Consider the following 18542-nt stretch of genomic DNA (forward strand, 5'->3'; position numbering starts at 1 on the left):
CCCTCAATGCAACCCCTCCCATCCTGCCCCTGCATCCTCCTTTTCCCCCCACATCCCTGTGCCCTCAGAGCACTCACTGGCAGGGCAGCAGCACTGGGACTTGAAGCCCCCCACAAGCAGTACTGGGGCGAGGAGAGGCGGTGGGGGGAACAGAATCTCTTCCATGACTGGCCCAGCCCTTTGCCTGTCGGCTGCGGCTCCAGGTCTGGGGCAGGCAGAGCCCAGGGCTGTCTCCAGCCTGGCTGGGTGCCGTGGGGTGCTGGGGAAAGGGCTCCCTGCCCCCACACACAGCCCATTGGGAGCAGCTCTATGTAGCCCGGGCCACTGCGCACCACGTATGCCAGTCGCCCTTCCCCAGTTCCCGCCCCGTGTGCCAGTAAAAATTGGCTCATATGCTGCTTATGGTGAGCATGCCAGGGGTTGCCGACCCCTGCTGTAGATGTTAATTGAAAACAGCACTGTGAGATACCTGTCCCCAGTGCCCAAGTATACAGCCCCTCTGACAACTGAACCCTAGATACATCCATTTTTTGCTGTGTTTAGTGACCTGTACAGTATAAGCTGGTGAAATTTGTCCTCTCTCTCTCTGTGTAAAGAGATGTGTCCTTGTCTCTCAGGTAACAATTATGTACACTGGTTTATTAATGAAAGTAAATTACTGATTAATGTCACTCCTCTGAATTTGGTGGAATTCAATTACCAGGCACCTTGAAACAAAGTTCCTTCAGTTGCTAAGCCAACTTTTCACAGCAGTAGCTTCCTCTACAGGCACAGAAAATAATTTCATTGTTTAGCATTGCTCACTCAAAGCTAAGAAACAGGCTAGGAGTTGAAAAAGCAGGAAAACTCATTTCTGTTTCAGTCCATGAATCCAAATGACAGTGGGAGTAGGGAAGATGAGAGATAGTTGTAGAAGTTTTAAGGACACTGTTCATTTAGTAGTGTTAGGACTTGCCTGTAAGTGTTAATAAAACTTATTTTGTTTTAATTTTCAGTGTCACTAGCAACTCAGGAGACTGCTGCAATTGCGGAACATTTATGTAACATTTAAGATTTAGTCTAAACTTCTTATTCTAAAGAGGAGTCAGTTATATCATCAGTGTAGAATGACAGAATCCTAGGCCGTGTCTACATTGGTGCGATCTTGCAGAAAAGCAGCCACTTTTGCGCAAAAACTTGCTGCCTGTCTACACTGGTCTACACTTGTGCAAGAACACTGATGTTCTAATGTATGAAATCAGTGCTTCTTGCGCAAGAACTCTGATGCTCCCGTTCAGGAATAAGCCCTCTTGCGCAGCTGTTCTTGCACAAGAGGCCAGTGTACACAGACAACATGAATTACTTGCGCAAGAAAGCCCTATGGTTAAAATGGCCATTAGAGCTTTCTTGCACAAGAGAGCGTCTACACTGGCAGGGATGCTCTTGCGCTAAAGCACATGCCAGTGTAGATGCTCTCTTCTGGAAGAGTTTTTGTACAAGAACTCTTCCGCAAAAGAGTTTTTACACTGGCATGATCTTGTGCAGACATAGCCCTAGAATACAGAACTGGAAGGGACCTCGAGAGATCATCAGGTCTAGTCCCCTGCCCTCATGGCAGGACCAAGCACTGTCTAGATCAGCAACCTACTGCACCTGTGCCATTAGTGGCACACAAGCCAATTTTCATTGGCATGAGGGCAGGAACTCCTTCCTGCAGGGAATTCAGCAGCTTGGGGGGGAAGAGGGGGGAGAGTAGAGCAAGGCGGGGTGCTGTCAAGCAGCTGCTACTTGGAGCTGCTTCATGCTTGAAAGAAAGCAGCAAGATAAGGAAGTGTTAATGGCTTAGATTTACAGACACATTAAAGGGACAGATAGGTGCCTAATGGGAATTGCATTTATTTTCATTTGACTTTTTAATTAAACCTATATATGGTATCATCAGCTTTTGTGGGTACAACCCATTTCTTCATACCCATAAAAGTTCATGATACCATCTTGTTTCGGAGCTTCCGGGAGTAGCCAAGTTAGTCTGTTATAGGAAAAACCAACAAATGGTCTGATAGCACTTTATAGATAACAAAACATGTAGATGGTATCATGAGCTCTACAAGCCAAATACACAGAGAAGCCCTGGAACCCCAGTTCATCCACAAATTCAATTCACATGCTAATGGACTCAGTCATGATATGGGCTGGTGGGGATTCTACCTACTACCTTCTACCATTGAAGGTGCTAACAGCTCCCTGAGTGGTATCCTTCCTGTTTTAGGAATCTTATCTATTGACTTTGATTTTTATCTGCTTACCCTTCCTCCCCTTCCTCCCCTCTCCTATTTATTTTGAGTTTTCATATCCCCGACTCATAACACCGGTCATTTGAAGTGGACTGTGCCCACAAAAGCTCATGATACCGTCTACATGTTTTGTTAGTCTTTAAGGTGCTGCTAGACTATTTGCTTAAGTTTTTCCAGTTACAAACTAACTCTGCTACCCCTCTGAAGTTTAATGAGAGTTAGAGGGGTTTTCTGGAGTGCAAAGCTGGTTAGGCATGTATCTGTCTCTTCTAGATCTAAAAAATAAAGCTAAAGGCTCTGATGGGAATTGTCAACAAAAGCATAACTCATGATTTTTCCTTGTGTTACCAGAACTGGCTGAAGTATGACAACCTATTTTCACAGAGGGGGGGAAAAAACAACAAAGTATTAACTTTTGAATGTTTTCATTTCCAAGTGTGCCAAATTGACCTATTTTTTAATTTTTTTCCCCCTTTCAAAATATCTTGCGTCTTTTCTATTTTGCCCCGCCCCCAAAGACGTTAGTAAAGTTTTTCCTTTATAAAAAGCCCCTCCAAAAACAGAGCTAACTAGTTATACAAGACTTTGAAGTTTGAGTTCGTGAAAAGGCATGGCATTTTTTTTTTTAAAACACAATTTTGATAACCTTAAGGGGGTAGCATAGTTAGTCTGTATAGGAAAAAAACAACAAAGTGCTAGCACTTCATAGGCTAACAAAACATGTAGATGATATCATGAGCTTTTGTGGGCACGGCCCACTTCTTCAGATGACCAGAGTTTGGAGTTTAGGATGTGCAGACCCAAAATAAATGGGGGGCGGGGAGGGAAGGAAGGAAGGAGGTAGAAAACAAGGAGCAGAGGGTATGGAAAATCAAAGGGAAAAAACAGGAAGGCAGAGTTGGGAATTAGTAAGCACCTGAAGATTGGGTAGTTGAAACGAAGCAGATAAAATCAATAGATAGTACCCTTCCTAACACAGGAATCTACACAAAGAACTGTTTGCACCCTCACTGAATGTTAGGTTGATAGTGTCCCAACCATCCCTCATCACCATTGAGTCTATTAACATGAGAACTGGTTTTGCGGATGAATTGTAATTCCAACGCCTCTGTGTATTTGGCTAGTAGAATTGATTTGTGACAAGACAGCCACTTGGAGTCAGAGGGGGCTTTGTGACTGTGTATTTTGTGACTTCAACAATTTTTTTTTATTCCTCAAGACGACATTCTTAAGTCTTTGGCTAAAAGATGCACTAAGTGAACATGGCACCCATACATTAAGGAGCTTTCTTCTGTTTCTTCTAAGTATCTTCTCATCTTTGTCACGTCTTCAGCATTGTCTAGGACTGAACTGCACATGACAGTTGAACTTTTCATCACACTATTACAACTTTCACTGCCACTTTGAAATATTCTGTTGTGTGGGCATTTCTTGATTTATCTATTGTTTCTGAAAAATATGCAACCCCACATTTTGCTGGGGCCCTCAGGCACACAGCTGCCACAGGTTTAAAGCACATAGGATAGGTGGCTGTGTGTGATCTCCCCACCCACAGCCCACCCCCCAATCCTCAGCTCCTAATGACTGGAAACAAGCAGCCAATAGCAGCTGAGAGATTGGCCTGGGGGCAGCACAAGACTCTTCCCCCTCCTGGAGCAGAGAGCCAGATGGAGCGAATAGCCTGCAGTTCTAAGTGATCTGGGGCTGAAGCAGGCAGGGAGCCCAGCCTGCCTTAGGGGTGCTGGCCAGGAGACCCTTAGGAAAGTGACTCCCAGCCACAGCCTGCCTCTGTCATCCCTGCTCCTCCCTCCACACCCCAACTCCCTCCCCAGGTCACCACCCAAACCCTCTGCACCCCCTTGCCCAAGGTCACAACCCTTTCCTAGGCTCTGTACCCTCTATGCCCCTCCCCCAGGCCAGAATCCTCTCCTGCACCCAAACAACCTCCCAGACCCTGCACTCCATTCCCCTGACCTGGGTCACAACCCCCTCCTTCACCCACACTCCCTCTCAGACCTCACACTATCTCCTGCACCCCAGTCCCTTACCCCCATGAGCCCTTCTGTACTCAGCCTCTATCCTAGATCTCCCCCCCCCACACACACACACCCCACCTCATCTCTTCCACAGAAAAGTGCATCCCTTGACAACTTTTCAAAATCTTGGAGTGGGCCCTCTCCCCCACTAAAAATTATTGCCCACCACAATGCCAGAGCATGGTCCAATTTTGAGAAATCTGGGACTGTTTTATTTTAGCTTTAGTGAAACAGAAGACTCTTAGTATTCTCTCTATGAATATAAAGTCTGAGACCTTTTCTTATTCCTCCCTTATTTGGATGATCTCCATTATACTTGTGCTATGTAGACTCACATGGGCATGTTATGGATAAAAGTTCAACACACTTTGCCCTCGGGCAGGGGTGGAAATCTATGCACACAGTTTTTACCAGATTTGAGTTGACAAGCTTATCTGTGTTTTTCCATCACTTGTATCCTCTGACCTTTAGTCCGGTTTACTTTTTAAACAGAACTTGAGAAACGTTTGATTATAAATATTCCATGTCACGACTTTACCAAACACATGTCTGACAAAGGTCATCCTACAAATAGCAAATACCTCTAAACAAACAATTTCATTTTCTTAGGTGCCTTTGATAGAAAAGATTATGACTAAGGCAGCGTCTACACGGCACTCCTTACAGCAGCACAGCAATGTTGCTACAGCAGAGCCACTGTAAGGCCGACAGCTCACCTACCAACAAGCCCTGTTCACACCAGCATTGTTCCTCAGTAAAACTTCTGTCAGTCAGGGAGGAAGGGGTTTCTCCCCTACACTCCTAACCAACAAAACTTTTACTGATGAAAGTGCAGTGTAGACATAGCCTAAAACTATTAGGAATGTTTTATTAATAAGTACTTTAGTGCAGAATAGGCAATGACCCAGTATGGCAATGACCCTGTATTTCATAGGCAAAATAGGCAGAATAGGCAATGACCCTGTATTTCATAAAAGTTAGAGAGACAAGAGTGTGCTTTGGAGCAGTTCTCTGAAACTATCCCAAGAGACTTCATTTTTCCCCTGACACTATGCTTCTTGGCAGGAAAGTGACTGGCCATCATTAACTTACTGCTAATTACCTGATCTCTCAGATTCTAGATAATTATTTGTGCTGTTCTAAGCCCATTGCTTATATCTGTGTGTACATCAATCGTATAAAAAGTAGTTTAAGAGCACACTTGTACCTTTTCGGGAACATCCCTTCTTCCTTATAAAGCAAGGTTTACAGGGATGCTGAAAAAATTAATCTGCTTTTCCGATATTTTTCCGGAAGAGCAGACACGTTCCTTGGATGTGGCAGAGTTTTTCCGGGATACCTCTGGTATCCCGGAAAAACTCTGCAGTCTAGACATACCCAGATAGAACAAACGTGGAAAGACACTTTGGAATTGGTTTCCATCACAGTTTCACAGCCATGAAAAAGTTTCACAGAGCTTATTTCATGATCCTTCCTGTGAAATCTCATCTTCCCTCAGTGTTAAGAGTGCCCCAGCAAAGAGGCTTCTAGCTCTGACTGAACTGGAGAGAGACAGTATGTGAACATTCCCTACATAGCTGCTCTCAAGGGAGATAAGAGCCACCTCCGGATGGCTTTCCCTGATGCAGGATGCTCTGGGACAGGGCAGCAGCCCCAGAGGTTCCTACAGTTGGAGAAAATTTATGGGGATGGGTCTGACCTTTCCTGTGCTGATAATCAGGTCAGGGCAGGGCCTCCTAGCTGCTAGTCTAGGAATTGCTTGAATAGGATAGGACTTGCTCTTTCCCTGTAGGGCTGTTCTTGGTACCCCTCTCAGCTGCAGATAACTTCACACTCCTTTCTCCACACTCTTCCTGTCCACCTCCTTTAGTGGCTGCTGGGGGGAGGGGACACTGTACAGGGGAATGTCCACCCCCTCTAAGATCAGTGTTTCTCGCAAGTTGCATAGCTTATTTCGAGTTACTTTCAAATTAGCCCATTACAAAATTTGGCACTGTCCACTCAGCACTTATTTAAAAATAAACTGCTATTCTGAAACATCCCTTATGCCTCATGGAATGATGTTTACAGGGATGCGGGAATAGCAAGCCTGTTATATTTCAAAATAACGGGCGCGCTCAAAAGATGTAGAATAGCTATTTTGGGATACCTGTGGTATCCCGAAATAGCGCTGCTGTGTAGACATAGTCTAAGAAACTTGTTACATGCAAATTCTTACCCCAAATGGCTGTTGTAAATTCAGTTAGCTTCAAGTCAGAGTTGGTTTTCATACTCTCACTTAGGTCTCCAGCAGTATTCTCGCTAAGATTTTCCATCCAGGAGTGGAGCGAGTTGTCTTATGCACCAATATTGAGGTCATATACACTTGTTCAGATGTGTGCCACCGTGGGAGAGTTTTATAAGTTGGGTGCCTTTTCCCCTCTGCTGCCCTGTCTCACCCTATCTGCTTCCCTCCCCCCACCCCCACCCCATCCCTCACCCTCCTTTGCTGTCCTGGGTCCTGCCCTTTTCACTCCCCTCAGCCTTCCTGGGACCTGCACCTGTCCACATCTGACCCCTGCACCTGCCTTCCCCCCCCTTACCCACCCACACCTCCTCTAGCCCCCTCCCCATTTCCTCTCCCAACACCTCTCCCACCAGCCCTGCCTCTCTCCTCTGCCATCTGGTACCCACCCCTTCCCTCAGCTCCCCTCCCTGTGTCTGCCCTTCTGCTTTCAGCCCCACAATCCTCCTGGCACCTGCATCTTCCTTTATCCCCTGTGCCCTCCTGGCCTCCCCATTCCCTCACTGCCACCTGCTCCCCTTGTCATCTTCCTCCCTGGTGCCCACCCCTCACCACCTTCTAACCCAGTTTCCTCACACCCCTCTGCCCTCACACATGACTTGCTCCATCCACGGCCTTCCTCATGCCCACCCCTCCTTTCAACCCTCTTCTCCTGGCATGCACTTCTCTCCACTTTTCTTCCTCTTGCCCCCATTATCCCTCCCCTCTCCAAGCATCATCCTGTCTCCTTCCTTCCCCCACTCCCCACTTACAACTTCCCACCCCTCCCCCCACTCCTCCTGCCCTTTCCCCTCATTATTTCTCTCTCCTCCACTTCACCCCTTGGTGTCTTACCCTTTCTTCTCCTGCCCTGGCCCCCTCCTCTCACCCCCACTTTCCCCTTAGTTCTCCCTCCACCTCTTACCTCGCTTCCTGACACCTGCAGCCCCCCAACCCCTTCCACTCCCTTGGTGCCAGTGCAGGGCTGTGGGGAGGGCAGCTGCCCCATGTGCCAGGCTGCAGCCAAGGCCGTGATGCTATTTAACACCCTGGCCCCGGCCCAAGAGCAGAGGAACGGCTGAAACTAGGGCCAGAGCCATGCGATTGTTACCCAGATGCTCCTGGGGCAGGTCAGCTGCCTACCATGTGGCCCCACTTGGGAGCAGCTGAACAGTCACTACGTAGCTCTGCTGAAAAGATGTGTAGGAGGCAAATTCATGGTGTGGCACCTGCACAGGCGCACACCTTAGAGGGAACTATGGTCTCCGGCCCTTCAGAGTTCTTTGTATCTTCTCAGGGTTTCAAAAGCCAGCTGCAGATCAAGGGCTCAGCCTAAGCAATGGGAAGCTCTCTCCCAGGGTGGGAATCTTTTGTTTGGCATCCCCTCTTTACATTAATAATAATAATAATAATAAAAAAAAAAACAGGTTCAGAATGGATTCTAGTACATAGTGGCAAGGTCACATGTCTTTTTAAATCAACCATCTTGCAGATTTACAGGACAAACAAGGGTGTTTTCAAGTTGGTGAGTTGATCAAACTATTAGGCTTCTAGGGCACCAGTATGGCTCTCAACAGCACATTTAAAACTATAAACAGATTCACACTTCATATTTCTAACTTCACATACAAGAATGAAATATGCACTAAGATATATAGTTCCAGCAGACTAACATTAAAATTGATAGATTATAGGAGGTCTTTTGTATAAGTCATCTACAAGCTATGTGTATTCACAAACCAATTTTCATGAAGTATGGGGTGGTGTGCGTCACAGGCCAGACCAGAGTAAGCCATATCTGCACGACTGTTAGAATGGATTATTGCAACTCCCCCATACTTGAGAATGACTGTAAAGACCTTTTAAAAAAAATGGTCTGAAAGTCAGTCTGCCTATTGAGCAACATGAGGTGCACAAAGGTCTTACAACTGTTTCATTCAGTACACTGGCTCCCCACTCGTTAATTTCAATATAGAGATTATCACTGTAGGTAACCTGATGGGCCTCAAATGACCATCTTTCATTGAGGGAAGCATCTCACTCCTGATGGTTACACTTCTCAGGAACAGTGAAATACTCTCAAGGATCAAACAGCTGAAAGCAGAGAACGCTTTCTCATCAACTGGTCTCAGACTATGGAACTCCCTCCTGGAGAGGTATGAAGGACCATAAACGTGTCTTCTAAAAGCTAAGCTCCTCTCTTTAGCCTAGCCTTCCACCAACATCAGCAACCATCCGCTGAAGAGTGGGTAACAAGAGGCACATGCATGTATGGACATATATACACACATAATGCTACCTAGGGAAGTGGAAGAAAGTCAGCTGCTTGTATCCTGCCTTACCTTGATACTTTTTGCAAGACATCCAGATACTATCAGCTATAAGAACCTGTGCAGGGAGAGAGCGTGTTTAAATTTTATAGCCTGCAGTTATTTGGCACAACACCTTTGGAACAGCCAGCCTGTGCATATTAGGCAGGCCCTCTTGCAAACTTTTAAGGAGCAAAAAACAAAGTGGAATCCCATGGCACATAAGAGATTAACCAATTTATTAGGGCATAAGCTTTCATGGGTAAAACCCACTTCATCTGATCAAGTGGAGTGAAAGTTACAGAAGCGGGGGGGGGGGGGGGGGGGGGGGGGGGGGGGTTTGTGTGTGTATATGTATATATATGGAAGAAGTTGCTTGTGTTAATAAAGCTAATTAAGTCCGGGTGGAAGTGATCATTCATAGCATTTGGTGGGCATTAACCAGTTGAGATCCTTATTTAATCCTAAATTGATAGTACTGAATTTGGAAATGAATTCCAGTTCAGATGTCTCCCTTTGTAATCTGGTTTTGAAATTCTTAACACATGCAACTTCCTCCTACGAAAGCTTATGCCCTAATAAATCTATTAGTCTCTCAAGTGCCACAAGACTCCTCCTTGTTTTTGCAGATACAGACTAACTCAGTTAACTCTGAGACTTAAGGAGCTGTGCAGTTTCTAACATGCTTCAGAGAACGGCTGCCACACATCTTAAAAGGCATGCTAGACCCCTCCTTTAATCTGTTTGTGGCACAAGAGAGCTCAGTGAAGGAATCAAGCCAACAAATCCAATGGAGGAGATCTTGCTTCTTCCAAACCACACATACAGGCTGTGTCTGTACTGGGCCACTTATTCCGGAAAATCAGCCACTTTTCCGGAATAAGCTGCGAGCGGTCTACACTGGCCCTTGAATTTCCGGAAAAGCAACGATGCTCTACTGTACAAAATCAGCCGCTATTCTGGAAAAACTATTCTGCTTCCGCTCGGGCATAAGTCCTTATTCCGGAACACTGTTCCGGAAAAGGGCCAGTGTAGACAGCCCAGTAGTCTTTTCCGGAAAAAAGCTCCGATCGCGAAAATGGCGATCGGGGCTCTTTTCCGGAAAAGCGCGTCTACATTGGCCACAGACGCTTTTCCGGAAAAAGGGCTTTTCCGGAAAAGCAGCCTGGCAATGTAGACGCTCCGTTTCCGGAAAAACTGAAAACGGAATAGTATTCCGTTTTAAGCAGTTCTGGAAATTCATGCCAGTGTAGACACAGCCACAGTGCATGACTAAACTGCAATGAAAGACTGTGCAGCATAGCTACAGCTGGCCTACAGCAGACTTGTGCTCATGGGGTCTAGGTTGCAGGGCTATAAAATTTAAGTATAAACACTTAGGCTAAAGCCCAACTCTGTGACCTTCCACTCTTGTGGGATCTGGGCTCCTGCCCAGATGTCTACTCTAGCATTTTTAGCTCCAGGGCCCAATCAGCTGAGTCAGCCTCTGAAATTCAATGCTTTTTTTTTTTTTTTTTAAAGTACCTCAGCATAAACATATCCTTAATATGTTTCTGTATGAAGCTTAAGCACAGCCTTCCTTAGCTTTCTTCCATTTGCAGACCCATAAAAAACATCAAATGGAGATGCAGATCCCTTTGGTAATCTTAAACACAGACCACATGTAGAAAAATTCTTTCACCGGGGTGATAGTGAGTTATGCATAATATGCTGTGCATGGGGAAAAAACACAACTTTTCACAATTCAGAACAAGGTTTGTTTGTTTGTTTAACTAGAACACCCAATGTTATTGCCAAGTCTGTTGCAGAACCAAAAATAAATGTCCTGATCTTATAATTTCCACTCCGATGTCTTAACCATTAGACCACCTTCCTTTTTATATTAGAATGCTAATCTTTTGCACAGAGTTGTAGTTAAGGTGTTGTTATAAGAAACTTTCAGAAAGTTGCACTTAATAGAACAGGAGGAAGGGACTTTGAGAAACTATCAATAGATTTTTTTTGGTGGTGCTATAGAGTCTCCTATCAAGACAGGATTTAAATAGCAGGCTCAGTGAAACTGAAATGATGAGCAGATTTTATACAACTGCGGGTACTACTGGGGCCAGACCATCATTTTGACCTATTTGTATCTTGTACTATTACTCTTTTTCTTTGGCCTCAATCCTGCAAACCACTGACTACTTGGAGCAGCTGAACCCTTTGCTCAGTGGAGTCCATAGGCATAAGGTTTGGACACAGAGCATCTTTCAGGGTCAAATCATAGGTTGTCAGTATTTTAAGTCAAGGACCATTCCTCCTTTATAGTCATGCAATGCCTAATATCTTGTGAGTCTTACCAATAAAACAAGCCACAAGGCATCCATTTATGTGGTATCAAGATTGCTTTCTACAAAAGGCCTACAATACTGACCATTTCCAACGAGAGAGCTGAACACATTGTTTGCAAGTGCTGAAAAAAAAGCAGCGAGGCTACCATAATTCCTCATGCATTTCCTGAAAACATATCACAGGTGGCCACTGAAAAACATGGGACCCAAACAGGAATCTAAAAGGAAGAGGGGGAGGGAGGAGAAATCAAGTGAGAAGGACTGAAACAGCTATAAAAAATAACCTGAAGAAAACTATATTAGAAAGATCCATCAGATATTTGTAACCATTATTCAACATTTAACCTTTTGACATGGATACACATGGCACTGTAGAGTGTAAAAGGGTAGACCTGTTCTCTATCCTCTGGATTTTCAAGTCAAAGATACAGATTGAGAAATTCTTCTGATATCACAATGTGCTAAGGATGAGGAAAGGGAAAACACTCTGGGGAGGACATTATACGGAGAACTTGAAAACATAAGATTGGTTTGTGTTGTGTGATTAATTTCCTTTAAGTTTTTAATTAACAGTTTTTATGAGAGTGGAAGCTAATGCCTGGGTTTAATTGATAAAATAAAGCAATCAGTTCTGAAGAGGTATTTGAGAGAGGAAAAGAAAACTTGCAGCTTTCATATTCGGGAGCAAGAGGAGACAGTAGGAGCAGTAACACATTTTGTAAAATGTTGTAATCCTTGTGCTCTCTCACCTGCTATCCCTCATTTCATCTGGTACCCTCATTCATTGTTCTTTCTAAAAAGTACAGTCATCACTTGTTCTGTAGGATACCTAGCAAGTGTAATACTATAAAGTAACAATGTCATCAAACTAGACATCATACTAGAATTAGGGATGTTAACTGGTAACCCATTACTCAATGGCTACGTCTACACTGGCATGATTTTCCAAAAATGCTTTTAACGGAAAAGTTTTTTCGGAAATTAAAAGCATTTTCGGAAAAGCACGTCTAGATTGGCAGGATGCTTTTCCGCAAAAGCACTTTTTGCGGAAAAGCATCCGTGGCCAATCTAGACACGGTTTTCCGCAAAAAAGCCCCGATCGCCATTTTCGTGATCGGGGCTTTTTTGCGGAAAACAGTACTGTGCTGTTTACACTGGCCCTCTTGCGCAAATGACTTGCGCAAGAGGGCTTTTGCCCGAACGGAAGCAGTACAATATTTCCGCAAGAACACTGACGATCTTACATGAGATCGTCAGTGTTCTTGCGGAAATTCAAACAGCCAGTGTAGACAGCTGGCAAGTTTTTCCGCAAAAGCAGATGATTTTGCGGAAAAACTTGCCAGTCTAGACACAGCCAATAAGTATCACCTTTATCAAGTGGTTGCTTTCCAGGCAGTGGTTAACCAGTGCTCAGGAGTAGCCCCCTTCCCCAACACATGGCCCACCAGGGGGATGGCTGTTCCATCCCTGGGGGAAGGGGGGGAAGAGAGACTCTCCAGCTGCCTGCCTCACATGCTAGGGGGGAGGGGGAGGGGAAGCTGGATCCCACTTAATAGGTTATCCAGTTAACTTATTAACCAGGATTTTATATCCCTAACTAGAATAAATGTATAACAACAATGGGCAGTCCTGTGGCATCTTAGAGACTAGCAAAAATATATTAGATCATGAGCTTTTGTGGGTAAAACCCACTTCAACAGATAAGCTGGATCTGATATATTTATTAGTCTCTCTAAGGTGCCATAGGACTACTTGTTAAAGATACAGACTAACATAGCTACCCCTCTAAGACTTAAGAATAAACCTAGAAAGAGAATTATTAGCACTGTATTGGTGCACATTAGCTGATTAAATGGGATTTTGCATCCTTAATCTGTTAAACCTTAGTAACCTAGTGCAATGTATTTAAAACAAATTAAAAACCAGATTGAAACATCTTACAAAAATTTCCATAACCCATAACTATCTCCATTAGCTCATAGTGACAGCTTAGATTTCCGGTACAGGGCTACCTACTCTCATTGATTAACTTTTCTGACCTAACAGCCAACTACTTTAAAGTAGCTGTCCTTTTTCAAAACGCATGGGTTTAATTTCCAACCCATCTGAAGCATCTAGCAGTTGGATGGCATGAATAGCGAATATTGAAATGTTTTCAAAAACTCTTCCTCAGTTTTTCCACAGCTGAGCAGGGCAACAGCAGCATTATCTGATCAGAGGCATGTGCCTCCCGCCTCCACACACTTTTTTTTTTAAGCGTATAAATAGGGATGTAGCAAAGACTCCTAAATACCCCCCTTCCTATCCAATCTTTCCCATCCATGCGCACAATACGTTTGTATGTGCACAAAGGCACATGCAAATGTGCATCACCAGTAGGAACCAAAAAACATAGCTGTGGGCACTGCTAATCAGGCATTTGACTCAGTGACTGCCAAAGAGCATAGCTGACAGGGAACAGTGCTCCTATCCTAGATCCTCCCTCTCTCCTTCATATTTTCCTTTGACTATCCCACACCCACTCCATGGCTTTCCCTCACCACTAAGACCCCTCCCCTCTCTGGCTTCTATCCCAGCCCCTAGTCTCCCAGCCCTACCCCCTAGACAGAGACAGGGACAGTCAGGAAAGGCAATCCACGTTCACTTACAAGAGGAATTCGCTGAACAGCACTAAACCCCCGTGTGGACACTCCCCGGGCACTCCAGCGGGCTCAATGCGGGGCCCGCTGCAGCCAGACATTGGAATGCGGAGCACTGCGTCCACACGGGGCTTTGGTAAAATCGCTCCAGGTAAAATCGGATTAAAAGGCGCGTCCCCGGGTTGAAAAGCCCCCTCCGGAGACACGCTGGCCGGGGGTGGGGGGGCGCGGCCGCGGGGTTACCTGGCCTCTTGCCCCGCCACTCCGCCCACAGCAGGGTGAAGTCGCCGTCCAAGCCGAGCAGCCAGCGGCCCAGCAGGTAGAGCAGCGCGCCGAGCGCCAGCGGGGGCAGCAGCAGCAGCAGCACGGCCCACTCCATGGCCAGCGGAGCGCCCTGGCGCCGCGCCGCCCCCCGCGGCCTTTATGAAGGCCCAGCGCCCTCGCCGCGCCGCAGAGCCCGCCCCCGCCGGGGAGTGACCGCCAGGCTCCGAGCACGTCGTTGGGGGCGCGGAGACCCGCGTTGTCTCCGCCCTCCCCGCGGGAGCCGCTCCCCCCACCCCCGCTCCTCTCGGGGAGCTGCCCGCCTTCGCCTTGACTCCCCCTCCCCCTCCGCCTTCCCGCCTTTGCTGGCGAGTTCCTCCCTCCTCGCCCGTTTCTCTCAGGCCTCTCCACAGGCGGGGTCCCCGGGGCTGCAGAAATGTTCATGCCCCGCCCGCGCTCTGCCCCCCATTTTGTCCCCTCGCCAGCCTTAAGGGAGCTGGGATGGCGGGAGTAGGCTGGGGAAGGAGATGGGGGGCTAGGGACAGGCTCTGGGCTAGGGTAAGAGGTGGGGGGGCAGGCTCTGAGAGAGAGTTTGGGAGGGGGAGGGGTGCAGTGCTTACCTGTGGCACCCCCCCTCTGGCCGCAGTTCCTAGGCAGGGTGCTCTCTACGCACCGCTGCCCACAAGCACCATTGCCACAGCTTCAGTTGATCACAGGGGTGCTCTAGGTAGGGGCAGCACTCAGACACACCTTAGGGGTCCCAGGGACATGTCTGCAGCCACACTGAGCAAGAGGCTTGGAGAGGATCTAGCCCCACTGCCAGTGGTGGGGCCAGGTGGCAGGTGGGGCCCGAGGATGCACCAGAGGGAAGCATGCAGGGTGTAACTGGGAGATGCGTACAAGGAGCACAGGGGGGTGACAGATGGGGCCAGGGGAGAGACCCAGCCCTGAACTTTGCTGAAGCTGGGACCCAGGCTAGGAATATTCCCGGTGACCGGGAATCACGGGCCCATATAACTTGTCACCCAGGTCCACAGTAATCCCAGCCTCAGAATTATCACACTGAAGGCCCCACCTGCCAGACTGCTCTATGCTGAGCCCAGGATGGTCAATTTTCTACAGGCACAAAACCCAATACTCTTACCCTGCCCAAGCCTGCTCATTCCATTCCCCCTTCTCTAGTGCTTGCTCAGTTTCATCAGGCTGTCTCAGGGACCTGGTGAGAGCCCCTGTCTGTAGGAACATGAGGGGGGATGCCTATGTTTTCCAGGTGCCAAGTGGCAAGGAGGCTGGCAGGAAGCCTGCCAGACCTGCTGCACAGCCCTGCTATCCAATCAACGACCTGGTCAGGCATGCCGTCCAGAGCGAGCAGGATCACTGTTTGACCTGGGTTTCCAGTCAAAAACCAGCCACCCTTGCTGAGCCAGCTTCTTTCTGTTAAGCCTTTGGCACTGTTGGCTTACTGGGTGAGAGGTCAGCTACATGATACAATGTTAGTACTGTACTAGGATCAGTAAACACTAGATCTGTCCCTGCTGCTAACTGAAACTCTCCTCTGTGTTGGAGGCTTGCCATAGTGGTAAGTGGGATGGGTTGTTCCTAGTAGGGGAGAACGGGGAATTGATTTATATTGTTTACTTGTTCCATAAATAGGAACAACCTTTGTAAGCCCATAAAGCATGCTGTTGTTTTCTCTCCTTCCCCCTGCACCATTTTACACCTGGAAATGTAAAGGAGCATATCAGCTTCTATTTTTTGTCTTTTTAAAAGACATATCCTTGCAAATACACACTGATCACTGTGGATGAAAACTTGGCAATGTTTTCCTGCAAATTACAAAGTATTTGCACTCCTGTTATAGACACCAAAGACTGGCCTTTAGGCTCCAGAAGAAACATAACCATAGGCTCCTGGATTTTGGGGAAGAGCCCATCTCGGTTGGAGCAGTAAGGAGCATTTCCAGCTGGACTACCACAAATATTACAGTACCAGTTGAACCTCTCTAAACCAGAACTCTCTGGTCCAGAAACATCCATTGTCCAGAATGATTTTAGTTAGCAAGATGTCCACTATTCATGGGTGTATTCAATTTTCCCGGGGTCCCATAAAGTTTGTTGACAACCATCAGTCCCAGCTCTCAGTGTTCTGTGCTGCTGTTTAGCTCTAATCTACCCCTAAATGTCCTCTAACTGTGCAGTAAGCAGTGGAAGTGTTAGTAATGCTGCTAGACAATATTGACCTCCCATGGTCTGGAAAGTGCTCTGGTTCAGAACTGGGCAGATCCCAAGGGTTCTGAACTAGAGAGGTTCAACTTGTACTACCACCAAAAGCTGGCTTCTCTACTGAGCACCCATTGTGACAGGTGGTAGTGGGGTCATCTCAATAGAAGGAGAGAGAATGTAGAATAAGCAAGAGATTAATTTAATCAATGACACTGAGTTCCTACCCTCAATTACTCAAATAAGCCAAAATTTTCAGACGTGGCTGCCTAAAGTGAAGCTCCCGAGTCTATGGGTGCTGAACACTTACAGATCCCCTAGATTCCAGCACTTCTAGAAATCAAATCACTTTTAGACGGGTTCCTGAAGATGGATTTAAATGCTTTATCTTGTATGAACCAATTTGAGAATTCTGGCTTTAATCTCTGTGCCTCAGTTTCCAGATCTATAACAGTCTCCACTTCTGCAGCAGAAGGCTTTACCTGGTGGAATTTAGCCATTCTCTCCAGCTACATACACCTTAGACCTTAGTCCATCCTGTGCTTTCCTGCACGTTGGGAAGATCTGGAGAGAAGTGTAGTTGATAGGTAGCCCATTTCATGTTGAGGTGCTTGATGTCATTCAGAACTGTCACTTTCCATGTTATTCACACTCTTCCTCTTCTTCCATTTTCTGGCTTCCATTCAAGGGGGCTGTGTCTATATTGGCACCCTTTTCCGGAAAAGAGATGCTAATGAGACAAGTCGGAATTGCAAATGCCGCGGGGGATTTAAATATCCCCTGCGGCATTTGTATGAACATGGCTCGGGGCTTTGTCGGAGAAAAGTGCCAGTCTAGACGGGAATCTTTCGGAAAATAAAGCCTTTTCCGGAAGATCCCTTATTCCTCTTAAAATCAGAAATAAGGGATCTTCCGGAAAAGGCTTTATTTTCCGAAAGATCCCGTCTAGACTGGCGCTTTTCTCCGGCAAAGCCCCGAGCCATGTTCATGCAAATGCCGTGGGGGATATTTAAATTCCCCGCGGCATTTGCAATTCCGACTTGTCTCATTAGCATCTCTTTTCCGGAAAAGGGTGCCAATGTAGACACAGCCTGGTGGAATTTGGTAAGTGTTCTTTTTCCATTCTCAGCACATGCCCCAGCTCTTAATATTGTCTTGTATAAATTATTTGTGAAAGGTTGCCTTGTCCAGTAATTTTTCTAAATTCTTCCAGAGAAGTAGACAAGGAATTGGAACAGGCACTAAGATTCTGACCCAGGAGAAAGACTTTAGAGCTTTTTGCACTTTAGAACTGCCAAATAAATTATTTCCTGTTTGATTCCTATGGTGCTTAGGGAAGCAGGACTTTGTACACTCTTTGTAAATAAATAGGATTGCACCTGACCAAAGAAATATCCAATTCCAACATCAGTTTATCCTCCAAATCAAAACACATTGGGCTCCAGAAATTAATCAACCACTTAGGTCAAGAGGGGAAAACAGAGAAATGTACAGTCAATATTTTTTTTAAAACTTTGTGTAAATAGCTACTGTTTTCACTTGGCCTTTGACCTAATCATTAGTGGGCTAGTTTCTTGTTGGCATTATAGTATATGTAAGTATTATGGCAGATTTGAAGGAAGATTACCACACTTTTCATATCATAATAATCTCATTCTTACACCTTCACCTTGTGTTGTACCCACCTGTTCTCTCATCTTAGAGTATAAACGCACTAGGTCAGCAACTTTCTCTTTGTTCTGTGTATAACACCTAGCATAATGGGGCTGAAGAAGTGGGTTGTGTCCACAAAAGCTCAAGATACCATCTGCATATTGTTAGTCTTTAAAGGGGTGTCTATACACCACCGTAACTCGAAATCAGATATGCAATTTGAGCTATGCAAATTGTGTATCTTATTTCAATGCTATTTCAGAATAGCTTATTTCATCATTAATGTCAAAATAAAGTGCTATTCTGAAATGTCCCTTCTCTAGAATGAGGTGGGTGGGACAGCTCAGTGGTTTGAGCATTAGTCTGCTTAAACGCAGGGTTGTAAGCTCAGCCCTTGAGGGGGCATTTAGGGAGTGGGGCAAAGTCTGTCAGGGATGGTACTTGGTCCTGCCATGAGGGCAGGGGAATGGACTTGATGACCTCTCAAGGTCCCTTCCAGCTCTATGAGATAGGTATATCTCCATATATTAGGTTTATAGAGACATCAGAATAGCGAGCC

The 18542-nt window shown here is 46.1% G+C and overlaps 2 protein-coding genes across 5 annotated transcripts in view; one reads left to right on the forward strand and one right to left on the reverse strand.

Moving 5' to 3' along the window:
* The window catches only part of DHRS7 (dehydrogenase/reductase 7), a 53285-nt gene extending 38954 nt beyond the window's left edge, over positions 1-14331 (reverse strand). Inside the window, exons 1-3 of one of the 4 annotated variants that reach the window (XM_075926350.2) lie at positions 14094-14235; positions 11295-11429; positions 8915-8960 (exon numbers count right to left, since the gene is read on the reverse strand). In XM_075926350.2, the coding sequence (XP_075782465.1) occupies positions 8915-8960; positions 11295-11360 (112 nt within the window). In that variant the 5' untranslated portion in view covers positions 11361-11429; positions 14094-14235. Of the gene's footprint in view, positions 1-8914; positions 8961-11220; positions 11263-11294; positions 11430-14093 lie in introns of those variants that run through there. The other 3 variants (XM_089778328.1, XM_075926351.2, XM_075926349.2) reach the window with 3 other exon arrangements.
* Positions 13879-18542, forward strand: part of PPM1A (protein phosphatase, Mg2+/Mn2+ dependent 1A) — a 91331-nt gene continuing 86667 nt past the window's right edge. The window contains exon 1 of the mRNA XM_075926345.2: positions 13879-14001. Within this exon, the coding sequence (XP_075782460.1) occupies positions 13926-14001 (76 nt within the window). The 5' untranslated portion in view covers positions 13879-13925. The remainder of the gene's footprint in view (positions 14002-18542) is intronic.

The sequence above is a fragment of the Pelodiscus sinensis genome, chromosome 5 (assembly GCF_052426305.1).
Source record: "Pelodiscus sinensis isolate ZL-2025 chromosome 5, ASM5242630v1, whole genome shotgun sequence".
NCBI classification, from domain to species: Eukaryota; Metazoa; Chordata; order Testudines; family Trionychidae; genus Pelodiscus; species Pelodiscus sinensis.